This window comes from Haliotis rufescens, unplaced genomic scaffold (assembly GCF_023055435.1).
Source record: "Haliotis rufescens isolate VD_foot unplaced genomic scaffold, xgHalRufe1.0.p SCAF_14, whole genome shotgun sequence".
NCBI lineage: Eukaryota > Metazoa > Mollusca > Gastropoda > Lepetellida > Haliotidae > Haliotis > Haliotis rufescens.
Genome location: NW_025963824.1, coordinates 26,831,029 through 26,844,426, shown reverse-complemented (window position 1 = coordinate 26,844,426; position 13,398 = coordinate 26,831,029). Strand labels below are relative to the sequence as shown.

Sequence of the window (13,398 nt, the reverse complement as noted above, 5' to 3'; positions counted from 1 at the left end):
CTAGGCTCTCTGGATCATTGCCTCAGAACCAACTATCATTTTTCGTCGGTCTGTTCAAGGTTTTTTTCCATTACATTAAATATAAAAAAAGTCAAATAATGACGTTTGTCATTTGGGTCCATTTTCCATCTATCTAGAGTATGCAAAAGAATTTCCACAAAAATCAAAGTAAGAAATGTTCCAAACAACATGACATCAAGTCTGACTATACAGGTACTTTTGTCGATATGCATTACGATCTACCTCACAAGCATCAATGAGATCTGCCACTGATTGTCAGACAAGAGGTCGTAAAAGACACTGTAATCTCTCAATAAGCCCCGACTCACTGCGCTGTGCAAGAGGTTAAAGGCAACCATCCCAATGGTAGCCCTGTCAATGGCCATTCCTTTAGCACATGAGAGATTACAGCCGATTTACTCCTGTCCGGAACAATATCTGATACTATTAGCAACACAACATGTCTTGTCAACAGTGGCTGACTCATTGGCATTCATAAGAGTTCTGCATTTTCATGTTCAAAATAAAATATATTTATGCTGGGTTTATCAAGATATTAATACTGTATTCGACGTAATAAGTGCCCAGCTCTAATAAGCACCCACGGCTAGTGAACAATCCAAATTAGCACCCCTTTCAAGTGATCAATGTACACAATACTTATATTTTCGTGTATAACACGCATTCATGTTACATGCACCCTTAATTATGGCCAATAAATTCTGGAAAATATATCTGTCGTGTATGATATGCACATACTTTTCTTTTGTATCATTTCAGGCTGTCAGCATAAACTACAAAATTTACGATCTTTCAACCAAAATTATATTTTAATATTTCTAATTTTGAGAGCCCCCCGGGCGCATATTACGTCGAATACGGTACCTTGAGACAATACCAATAATAAACTAGGTATGTTTTTATGTCTGGATTCTCATTTTTGTCTTTTTCTAATGTCTTGTAAGGTAAATAGTTTCCTTAGACAAGAGGGAAATTAGTCTCAGTAAGATGAGAAATTTTGTTAAATGACCAAAAATAGGAACTTTGCACCTGCTACAATGATTTTGCAAAAACAAGTCGTCCACTTTAAGCAGCACTAAATGCACTGTCTCTTTTCACCGTCTTATTTTTCTAACATCCATATATAATAAAATACCCAGCTTATCATAGGTCTACTATGAAATAAAGAGGTCTCCTGTGCTGTACTTAACAAGACTAACATGAAGGATCCGTGCATTCTTTCAACCAAGTGTCTCAGCTAGCGTGATACAGATGTTTATACACTGCCTACACAAGCATTATTCCCTGCCAAGAGAGCCTCTTTAAATTCACAGCTGACAGAAAATGCAGAATTCTTTTTTTGACCAATTGTTAACTGCGGCAAACGAACTCAAGAAGCTTACGTTACAAACTGATGATTGTTGTTGTTGTTGTTGATGTTGTTAATGTTGTTGTTTGTTGGAAATGGGGTTTGAAGACCATCATACCCGTTGAGGCGCCCTTGTTTCACCATGTTGGCTTCGTCTTCAACTTTCTCTCTTTGTTTCTTGGACATTCGACCAAACTTCACAGCTGGAATTGATACGGTCAGCTTGAATATTGTCGTGATTCATTTGATGTTTGTTTGTTGTTTAATGCTGTACTCAGGAATATTTCACCTAAATGACACATATTTGAGTCTGTACCAGACAATCCAATGATTGACATCATGAGCATCGATCCATGCACTTGGGATACAATGACATGCATCAATCAAGACAGAAAGCCTCATCTCTCAATCCATTTAGTGACCTTTAGTGACAGGCTTAAAGTTCCTGGGAACCTATAATCTTACCCCAAATCTTCATGCGTTTTTGAATTATTAACATGATTAAAGAAAACATTTATAATTGATCAGTATATTCATTTGAAAATGACAAATTAACATAAACATCCTTGAGTAATATTTATTTTATTAAAATAAAGAAATAATAAAATATTACTCTCCTAAATGGCCACATAGTGTTTCTGTTGCAATACAGTGTATCAGCTTAATGTGGGGGGACACCAAAAGCCAGCGATAGAAACTAACATTCTCAGTCCACTGGTCCTTATAATACAGTAAACGAACTCAAAGGGACTACTAATTTTAGTTTGTTATAACCGTAATTCGTTATAAGCATATGTACAGCTTAACTACAGCATATAGTCGGGACTAAAAAGTTAGTTCGTTATATCCATTAGTTCGTTATAATCGTGTTCGTTATAACCGTAGTTTACTGTATATACCAAAACCCTTAAACATGGGCAAATTTCTACTAGTCCATATGACACCTTAACTATTGGACAGTTTGGTAAGGACTAAAGGACTAGTGCCAATTTCTATCGCTGCCAAAGTGATGCAGATCTGAACACTTGGTAAACTCACAAGCATTGGTATGGTGGTGGCAAACCTACGATGATAATTGGGGGTGACTATTGGTAAACTCACAAGCATTGGTATGGCGGTGGCAAACCTACGATGATAATTGGGGCTGACTATTGGTAAACTCACAAGCATTGGTATGGCGGTGGCAAACCTACAATGATAATTGGGGGTGACTATTGGGGCTACTTTTACAACTAAGATTGTACGGCAATAGTAGCCACACTACTGCAATAGTATTGCAATAGTGGTAAACTTTTAACTATTAATCAATGTAATGTAATCTCAAAGATGGCCACTTGCCCCCATTGCTACTCAAACCAAAGGGAAGTAACTCTAAATATCAAGTTGTCCTAATTCTTGGTAACCAACTGTGTGGACACAGGCAGGTTTTGAATTTGCATAATTTAGGTTTTATTTATAACTAATTGCAACTATTGAAACTATCTATTGTTATGCACACTATCGACATTACTATTGGCATTTTCAAATTCCTATCAAAATAGTACGATTGTAAAGCAAACAATTGCAATGGATCCGTAGTTTAATATATTGTAACACTCCTAATCATGATCAATGAGACTTGGGATTCGAACACAAGACCTTAGGATCCTGGCACTCCTAAGGGAGACAACTCTTCAGAATTGCAGCATGTTAGTTGGTTGTCTATCAGTGCCCAATAGTATTGGTTATGTATTATTGTGCCCAAAGTTGTTGCCAAGTTATTGCCTTTGCAGCATCTTCATTGCTATAGCAACTCACCATCTCTGGACATGCCAAGTGCTATACACTTTTGTAGTCGACAGTACTGACACCGATTCCTGTTGACTCTGTCTATTACACAGTTCTTGTTTCGAGGACATTGGTAGTTAACTGGGCCGGACTGACTCCTCCGGAAGAAACCCTGGAAAATATATTAAAGAAACTGACACATACTAAATCATTCATTATAACCTGTTTGATGTGTTCATGGCAGGACCCCATCTGACACTCAAGATCTAATCAAGATGCAATTTTTGAATCAAATCTCTCGGTCTACACTCAAGGTCCAAACTCAAGACTCAGGATCCAATCTCTGAATCCAACTTAAGAACATCTTCCCGTGGCAAAGGGAGCTAACTAACTCTAAAAGCGCAGTTTCCACCCTTGCCAAACTAGGCTGCAATTATGGAGTCATATTTTGGCTGGACTAATGAGTCTATGCATAGTCCATTCAAAATCGCGTACCGAAATTGACATCCTGTTCGTAAACAACATGGATTTCACTAATCTATTCACGTTTTCAATCAAGGTGCTCACATGATTTGATGCACTTCACAAGGTAAGACCTGTTTCATTACAACATATATTTTGATCATCGATCAGATCGTCTTGACTGGGCGCCGCCATTTTGTTTGAAGCAAATGCAAGTGATATCAGAGGTGGATTCTGATTGGTCAGTAGGAGGGGCACAGAAGGGACATAACTCCTAATAAACACTTGTGGCGCTACAATTGAGCCAAGAATTTCCAGCCTAGTTCAGCAAGGGTGGAAACTGGACTTTTATAGTCAGTTATCTCCCTTGCCTTGGGAGGAAGACTTAAGAATTAATCTGGATATCAAGAAATGTGTTCACTTACACAGTAATCTTTATCTTCCCAAAAGCGGAAATCAATTTCTGGTTGTCTCAGGTGACTAATCAATACAATTTATTAGATCCTCATGGGTGATGAAACAATTGACATCTTTTATATGATTTCTTCCCAAAGGGATAATTGATCCATCACCTGTAACAATGAAGGGCTCTGGAGGTCAGTAATATACGGTTGGGGAACCCCAGTTTTTGCAATGGGTCTGTTTGGACTTACCTTGCAGCCTTCACATGTGATAACGCCATAATGAACGCCCGATGACTTGTCCCCGCACACTTTGCACGGGATGACTTCAATCTGGGCTGCAAAATAAAATAAAATAATTAGTTCGGCAAGACTTTGTAATTGTGAAATGGAACTGGAACACAAAGCACAGATATAAAAATCCTCCCTTTGTATTTTTTCTGTCTGCCATGTCCGTCTATGTCTGCTGTGTCCATCTATGTCTGCCGTGTCCGTCTACGTCTGCCGTGTCGGTCTATGCCTGATGTGTCCGTCTACATCTGCCATGTTGGTCTATGCCTGATGTGTCCGTCTACATCTGCTGCAATCTCATATAATTCAGATCCTAGTTCTCGCTATCGCCAAACAAAGATCTGAGGACATCCCATTACGGGTAAACAAAGATCTGAGGACAGACCATTACGGGTAAACAAAGATCTGAGGACATACCATTACGGGTAAACAAAGATCTGAGGACATACCATTACGGGTAAACAGAGATCTGAGGACATACCATTACGGGTAAACAAAGATCTGAGGACATACCATTACGGGTAAACAGAGATCTGAGGACATACCATTACGGGTAAACAAATATCTGAGGACATACCATTACGGGTAAACAGAGATCTGAGGATAGCCCATTACGGGTAAACAAAGATTTGGGGACATACCATAGCGGGTAAACAGAGATCTGAGGACATCCCATTATGGGTAAACAAAGATCTGAGGACATACCATTTCGGGGAAACAGAGATCTGAGGACAGCCCATTACGGGTAAACAGAGATCTGAGGACATCCAATTACGGGTAAACAGAGATCTGAGGACATACCATTACGGGTAAACAAAGATCTGAGGACATACCATTACGGGTAAACAGAGATCTGAGGACATCCAATTGCGGGTAAACAGATCTGAGGACATACCATTACGGGTAAACAAAGATCTGAGGACATACCATTACGGGTAAACAGAGATCTGAGGACATACCATTACGGGTAAACAAAGATCTGAGGACATACCATTACGGGTAAACAAAGATCTGAGGACATACCATTACGGGTAAACAGAGATCTGAGGACATCCAATTGCGGGTAAACAGAGATCTGAGGACATACCATTACGGGTAAACAAAGATCTGAGGACATACCATTACGGCTAAACAAAGATCTGAGGACAGCCCATTACGGGTAAACAAAGATCTGAGGACGGCCCATTACGGGTCACGTCAGGCCTAGTACTAGTCTTTATGATACCTTAACTATTGGGCAGTTTGGCAAGGACCACATGACTAGCGTCAATTATACTGAGCAAGTATGACACATTTATCTTCATATTAAAAGGAACTTCAAGGAAAAATGTGTTTTCGAGAGCAACATCTACAACTGCCAGAGTGTTGTGCCGTTCATGACACATCAATCAAACCTCCAACTGCTCATAGCGATTGGGGCGGTCGGGTAGCCTAGTGGTTAAGCGTTTGCTTGTCACGCCGAAGACCCTGGTTCGAATCCCGACATGGGTACAATGTGTGAAGCCCATTTCTGGTGTCCCCCGCCGTGAAATTGCTGGAATATTGCTAAAAGCGACGTAAAACCAAACTCACTCACTCACTCACTCATAGCGATTATCATGTACACAAATTTCAGCTTTCTCATAAAACATTTTTTTTAAATTCCTCTTTTCAAAATCAAATGAATTTTCAAGTTAAATGTCCTGAAAGAAACAGGAGGCTCATTGAGGGTTGTTTGTTTGTTTGTTTGGTTTGTTTGTTTGTTTGTTGTTGTTTAATGCCTTACTCAGCAATATTCCAGCTATATGACCGCGGTCTGTAAATAGGAAGTCTCGAACAGACAATCCAGTGATTGACGTTATGAGCATCGATCCACGCAATTGGGATACGATGACATGCATCGGTAGCATAAGACACTGAGATGGATGAGAATGACATATCTGTATTGAAGACAATAGACAACTAACCACAACAAGGATTGAAGGAGTTAAAATCAAATGGTCATCTGATAATTTCCAACCAGTGGTTTACATAACTAAACTTAAATTGTTGACAAACTAAGTACCACTATTAAATTATGACATCAAAGCATAGTATCTTGTAAGCAGATTTTGAGAACCAAAATCCAAAGATATAGAAATAGGAAAGGTACTTGAAAACATCAAGCGTTTTGATACCAGGCAACTTCCAGAAACTGTATTATAAACCCTCAACGCCCAAAGTAGAATCTAGTTGCACTTGCCACAAGGGTTATTGCGAGTTAGAGGACTGCTTGACTAGCGACATAGCGACATAGCGACATAGGAGGGTTTATTGGTAAGTTCTTAGCCTCAAATAGATGATTGTGACACCTTTTGTTGTGGACAAAGGTGTCCCTATGATACCTTAACTATTGGGCAGTTTGGAAGGACAATAGGGCTAGTGCCAATTTCTGTATGACAACCCTCCGTGGTCTAGTTGTTGAGTGTCCGCCCGGAGAGCGAAAGTTCTGGGGTTTGATCCCCGGCCGCGTCATACCAAAAGATGTTAAAAGGTAGTACTTGCTGTTACCCTGTCTGGCACTCGGCATTAAGGGCCTAAAAACAAGGACTGGTCAGCTCGGAGTCAGTATACTGTGTCTGAGTGGGGTATTTATGTTAAACTGAAGCACGGTATCTCAGTGAGCTAGCTCTATAAATCGGCATCAGTCCGGACTAGTACACACAGACAGACAGACAGACAGACAGACACACTCATTGCTATATAAGTGCAATAATCTTGGACACAATGTTAAACCCCATTTTATCTCACCTCACCTCTAATAACACTGACTGTAAAATAAGAGCTACCGTATTCAACGTAATAAGCGCCCAGGGCGCTCTCAAAATTAGAAATAGGGGGCGCTTATTAGAATATTATTTTGAGTTGAAAGATCGTAAATTTCGTGGTTTATGCAAACAGCCTGAAATGTTTACATACGACAGATATATTTTTCAAGAATTTGATTGCCCATAATTAAGGGTGATATAACACATGAGTGCGTATTATACACGAATAAATAAGTCTTGTGTACATTGATCAATCGGAAGGGGTGCTGATTGGGATTGTTTACTAGCCAATATATTAGCAAATATCGCCGTGGGCGCTTATTAGAGCGGGGCGCTTATTACGTCGAATACGGTAGTACAAATTTGCCATTATTAAATGTTTTGCTTGCTGTTATCTATGTAAGAACTAGTGGACTAAAATTATTATTTCTATTGCTGAACTGGGATATTTAATAAAGAATTTGTTATATAATATATATCAATCTATAACCAAACGCCCAGGAGGACCATCTGTGAGGAATGTACGTATACCCTGACCCCCATTGTTACAGCCTGCAACCAACAGTGTATGTACGAACCCAGGAAATGTACAAACTGTCACAACACCACAGTGTGGTCACATATGGCCGATGACAGACAACCAGCCACATGTGTCAGTCCGGCATTATTTAATTTCCTCGCAAGGTACGAGATCCTGGTTTGTGATAAACACGGACAGAAAATTAAGGCCATGATAAGTTGATAAGTTGCTTTACTGAATCACTTTTTTCCAGTGATGTTACAGTGTTAGAAAATTGGCACTAGTCCTGTCGTCCTTACCAAACTGCCCAATAGTAAAGGTATCCTAAGGACTAGAATTGGTCAATTTTAAGGGTTTTGCTATATGTGACCATTATAAGGAGTGGTGGACAAAAACTGTTAGTTTCTAACCCTGTGTTACAACGCACTGGTGATTTATTATACGTGAGATTGGCCTCAGGACTGTATCATATTTTGCACACACATACACATAACATTTCCTAAATTACATGCAACATTTTCCCTTTGTCCAAGGAAATAACTATTGAAGTATGGGAGTCACGATCTTCACATATTATTTTGTGTCAGAGGGACCTGGTCCAGTTATCGCCAACACACATTTTTCATTCGACATTTTAATTATCCCTAATCAGTCAGTGAGAGAGCTGTGTCCCTTAGTCGTATACATTGGCTGACTGGATAGTGCTACATTTATAGCATGGCTTGTCAGCCTCCCGTGGAGGGATGAAGATGTTAAGACATTTACCACTTTGATGACACAACTGAATACAGGTATAGTCAGTGTTAGAACTTGACACTAATCCTAATGTCCTTGCCAAACTGCCCAATAGTTAAGGTGTCCGAGGACTTATAGAAATTTGCCCTTTTCAAGGGTTTTGCTATATGTTATAATTATAAGGACTAGTGGTCTAAAACTGTTAAGTTTCTATCGCTAATAGTCCTGACAAACCAGCGGGAATCCGTGACAATCATCATCTGATCATCACCACAATCATCTGATCCTGCCCAGACTAAGGGATACAACTCTACACAGAGAAATATGTTCCCCCACAAATATTGTAGCTGATGTATATTCCCTCCCTTAAAAAGCAATGTTGTGTTTTGAAAAAAAATGCATTTCTTGTTGATAATGAATTCCAATTCCATGTCTGAGATGCATGTTATTCCAAGCTGCACATGCCATGCCATTAGAGTGAGTGAGTTGGGTTTTACGCCGCTTTTAACAGTATTCCAGTTATATCACAGCGTCCATGCCATTAGAGTTCACTGACAAAAACAGCAAATCCGACAAACACAGCATATAATTCTATGTGTATAGCCTAACCGAAATATAAATCATAATTGCATAGTTCTGATTATTAAATATGAAATTGAATCAATGGAGCAACTGTTATACACGCTAATCAGCAATATTTCATCAATACCATGGCCACCTGTAGACAATCAGCCTGACCCCGCGACCCACAGGTTGAAAACTGTCCGCTGGTCTGAAGATAGTGACCAGTGGTATTTCCTTGTGGACTACAGTCTGTGCCCAAAAAAGTATTTTGGCATTATTTTCAGATTATTTCAGTTTTAGTTTATGAACTAGTATTGTGATTGTCTTTCTGGACCAGAACAAATCTTACTAGACTCAGGCTTCGGAGTAGTGGCTGAAGCCAAGGTAGATGGCAACTCAGATCACTTTTGTGGACTAGAAGTAGTAGAAATAGATTATTAAATACCTTCCATGAAAGGTGTTGTTTGCAAATTTATATTCATTGACCCAAAGTATCAAAAAGAGAGAGAGAGAGAGAGAGAGAGAGAGAGAGAGAGAGAGAGAGAGAGAGAGAGAGAGAGAGTTTAGGGGCTAAAAGCACAAGGCCCCACCTAGAATTATCCCTGCAGCATGTATACAACAAATGGCAAGGATGAAAAATATCTTACACCTGTCAGTTCGTTAAAAGCATGTTCGTTTTAAACATAGTCCACTGTACTTAGCTTACGTGGAGGTCTCTACTGTGGTCTCTACGGCACTGCCATCTTCATGCCTGGCACCCCCACAGATTACCGAGTCCCAACAGCTCACAGAGCCAGGTGAGCTCGAGAGGGGCACCAGTTTAATTGAACCCTAATGGGTCATTTCAATAATTATTGGCATGTATTATCCATCTTAACAAAATCAACTGACACATCACCAACCTGATCTGCCCCGGGGAAAATAGTTGCCACTCGCCACCAAAAAGAATTAACTTAATCTGTCTGGTAAAGAGAAATTTCTTCGTATATTTCCCCTTTACATATGCAGCCATTGGCCAGAAGCCGGTCCACTAAAAGTCAGCTTATCCACACATCATCAGTAACAATCAACTGTAATGATGCAGCGATAGAAACTGGCACTAGTCCTGTAGTCCTCGCCAAACTGCCAAATAGTTAAGGTACCATAAGGCCTAGTATTGTTTGTTTGTTTGTTTGTTTGTTGTTTAACGCTGCACTCAGCAATATTCCAGCTATATGACGGCGGTCTGTAAAATAATTGAGTCTGGACCAGACAATCCAGTGATTGACATCATGAGCATCGTTCAACGCAATTGGGATCGATGACATGCATCAACCAAGTCAGCGAGCCTGACCACCCGATCCCGTTAGTCGCCTTTTACGACAAGCATAGTCGCCTTTTACGGCAAGCATGGGTTGCTGAAGACCTATTCTACCCCGGAATCTTCACGGGTGCTAGTAGAAATTTGCCATTTATATGGGTTTTGCTATATGTTATAGGACTAGTGGACTAAAAATGTTAGTTTCTACCACTGTGATGTCAAGTAACAAGCTCAGGCTACCAGACAGGATTTGTTGGCACATGATGTTTGGCACATGATGAGTTCTGGGTCAAAAAGAAATTTCCTCTATTGTATCGGTAGCAACTAAGATTTTTAGTCCACTAGTCCTCATAATGATAACATGGCAGTTGGCAAGGTCTACAGGACTGGTGCCAATATCAAACGCTGCTAGTCCTTATAATCGTAACATATAACAAAACCCTTAAAAATGGCAAATGTCTACTAGTCCTTATGATACCTTAACTATTGGGCAGATCGGCAAGGACTACAGGACAAGTGCCAATGTCTAACGCTGTATTGTAGCTATTATGATCATTCTGTACAAAAATGTTGATGACAACTTGTTTCGCCAACTACAATCCGAACTCTGACACAAGTAACCATACATCCAGCCTGTTTTTCAGAACACACTTTGTGCGGCAGTCGTACCACGTGGTGTTTGTAACATGATCTAATTACAGCACATACATCAAGCCAGCTTCGACAGTAACAGCATAGGCTACATCCTTGCCAACATCCCCGACAAACAACCTTCCCCATCAGTCAATTCCAATCAGTAGTGAAGGCCACGCAGTGACCACCACGAAAAACATCCTCCTGTATACTGTAGGTGTGGTGTGGTGTGGTGTGGTGTGGTGTGGTGTGGTGTGGTGTGGTGTGGTGTGGTGTGGTGCGGTGTGTGGTGTGGTGTGGTGTGGTGGGGTGAAGGGGGTGTGGTGAAGGGGGTGTGGTGTGGTGAAATGTGGTGGTGGTGTGATGAGGTGGGGTGAAGGGGTTGTGATGAAATGTGGCGGCGGTGTGGTGAGGTGTGGTGTGGTGTGGTGAAGGGGGTGTGGTGTGGTGTGGTGTGGTGAAGGGGGTGTGGTGGTGTGATGTGGTGTGGTGAAGGGGGTGTGGTGTGGTGTGGTGTGGTGGGGTGGGGTGGGGTGGGGTGGGGTGGTAGTGTGGTGTGGTGTGGTGTGGTGTGGTGTGGTGTGGTGGGGTGGGGTGAAGGGGGTGTGGTGAGGTGGGGTGTGGTGAGGTGAAATGTGGCGGTGGTGTGATGAGGTGGGGTGAAGGGGGTGTGATGTTATGTGGCGGTGATGTGGTGAGGTGTGGTGTGGTGTGGTGAAGGGGGTGTGGTGTGGTGTGGTGTGGTGTGGTGTGGTGTGGTGTGGTGAAGGGGGTGTGGTGTGGTGTGGTGTGGTGAAGGGTGTGTGGTGTGGTGTGGTGTGGTGGGGTGAAGGGGGTGTGGTGTGGTGTGGTGTGGTGTGGTGTGGTGTGGTGAAGGGGGTGTGGTGTGGTGTGGTGTGGTGTGGTGTGGTGTGGTGAAGGGGGTGTGGTGGTGTGATGTGGTGTGGTGAAGGGGGTGTGGTGTGGTGTGGTGTGGTGTGGTGTGGTGTGGTGAAGGGGGTCAGCGTCAGAAATTGGCACTAGTCCTGTAGTCCTTGCCAAACTGCCCAGTAGTAAAGGTATCATAAGGACAAGTAGAAATTTGCCATTTTTAGGGTTTTGTTAAATGTTTTCATTATAAGGACTAGTGGAGTAAACATGTTCATTTCTAAGCATACTAAACAACAAATAATTTTACCAGAAACAAGGTTCTGACTTGTGACCGAACCCCCAGATGACTAGCCAAGTGCTGTTCTTACTCGCATTCAATAAATCCTGTCACGAACAAGCACACGATGTTGAAACAACAGAAACAATCACGTCCACAGAATATTCCATGTAACTGATGATAATGGTGATTATGGTTATTTCATTATTAGAACCCAGAGAACCATTAAAGCGAAAGAGGAAGCATTCAATACTGGCACTATTGCGATAACAAATTTATCACGCTGCATGACAGCGTAATATTGAGCTATACTGCCTGGCAGCAAGTGGTCGAGGCAGCTATACAAACTAGCCAATAATAGCAACGATGGGTCATCGTGCGGTCAGCTTTGTCCATTAGTGTTGGGAGGAAGGATAAATGGTCAGCATGAGCAGATATGCGTATGGAGATGCTTTGCCGGTGAATTTGTCTATAAGAATCTAATTTTTGTGGATGTTTTCATAGTTACATAACAGGTTTCCTCGGAGATGAACAAACCGTCTTTTAAATAGAGAGTGGGGTCACCAGTAGATTTAAGCATGCTAAATTGAATTTGGAACCTAACTCGTAGCGTCACTAGGGTGAGGTTTCAAATGTTAGATTTAGCGCAGTTAGATCAAAATCATGTTCTTTCAAAATTTGTGGTAGGATTTGGTTTGACGCTGCTTTGAACAGTATTTGAGGTAAGTCATAGTGTGTTGGCATGAAAGTGATGCAGGTCTCAGACATTTATCACTTTGGCGAAACAAATGTTTGTTGTTTAACGCTGCACACAGCAATATTCAGATGTCTGTAATTAATCCGAGTCTTAATCGACTGAGCATTGATCTATGCAATTGGGATACAATGAAACCAAGTCAGTGAGCCTGACCACCCGATCCCTTTAGTTGCCTCTTGTCTGTTACGGCAAGCATGGATTGCTGAAGACCTATTCTACCCCGGATCTTCACAATAAACTGCTGACAAACCTAGAAACATAATCAGGGGTGAATCGAGATTCAAACCCACCTAGCAAACAAACACAACTGCACAGAAAATTGCAGCAACTTGGAGTAGTGGGCCATCCATGCTTGTTTCAGAGAATAGTTCTCGGATGATGATTACCGTAGTCGACGTAATAAGCACCCGGGGCGCTCTAAAAATTTGAAATAGGGGGCTCTTATTTGAATATAATTTTGGTGAGAAAATAAAAAAAGAGTTAAAAGATTGTAAATTTCGTAGTTTATGCTGACAGCCTGAAATGATACAAAAGAAAAGTATGTGCGTATCATACACGACAGATATATTTTCCAGAATTTAATTTCCCATAATAAAGGGTGCATACTACACACGAGTGCGTATTATACACGAATAAATAAGTCTTGTGTACATTGATCAATCGGAA

The 13,398-nt window shown here is 41.1% G+C and overlaps 1 protein-coding gene across 3 annotated transcripts in view; it reads right to left on the bottom strand.

The window, feature by feature from the left end:
- The window catches only part of LOC124131270 (probable nuclear hormone receptor HR3), a 56,258-nt gene that overhangs the window by 19,807 nt on the left and 23,053 nt on the right, over window positions 1-13,398 (bottom strand). For 2 of the 3 annotated variants that reach the window (XM_048395214.1, XM_048395216.1), the window contains 3 exons: window positions 4,252-4,337; window positions 3,167-3,308; window positions 1,404-1,572 (listed from right to left, as the gene is read on the bottom strand). In XM_048395214.1, coding sequence (XP_048251171.1) covers window positions 1,404-1,572; window positions 3,167-3,308; window positions 4,252-4,337 — 397 coding nt within the window. The remainder of the gene's footprint in view (window positions 1-1,403; window positions 1,573-3,166; window positions 3,309-4,251; window positions 4,338-13,398) is intronic. The other variant, XM_048395215.1, reaches the window with a different exon arrangement.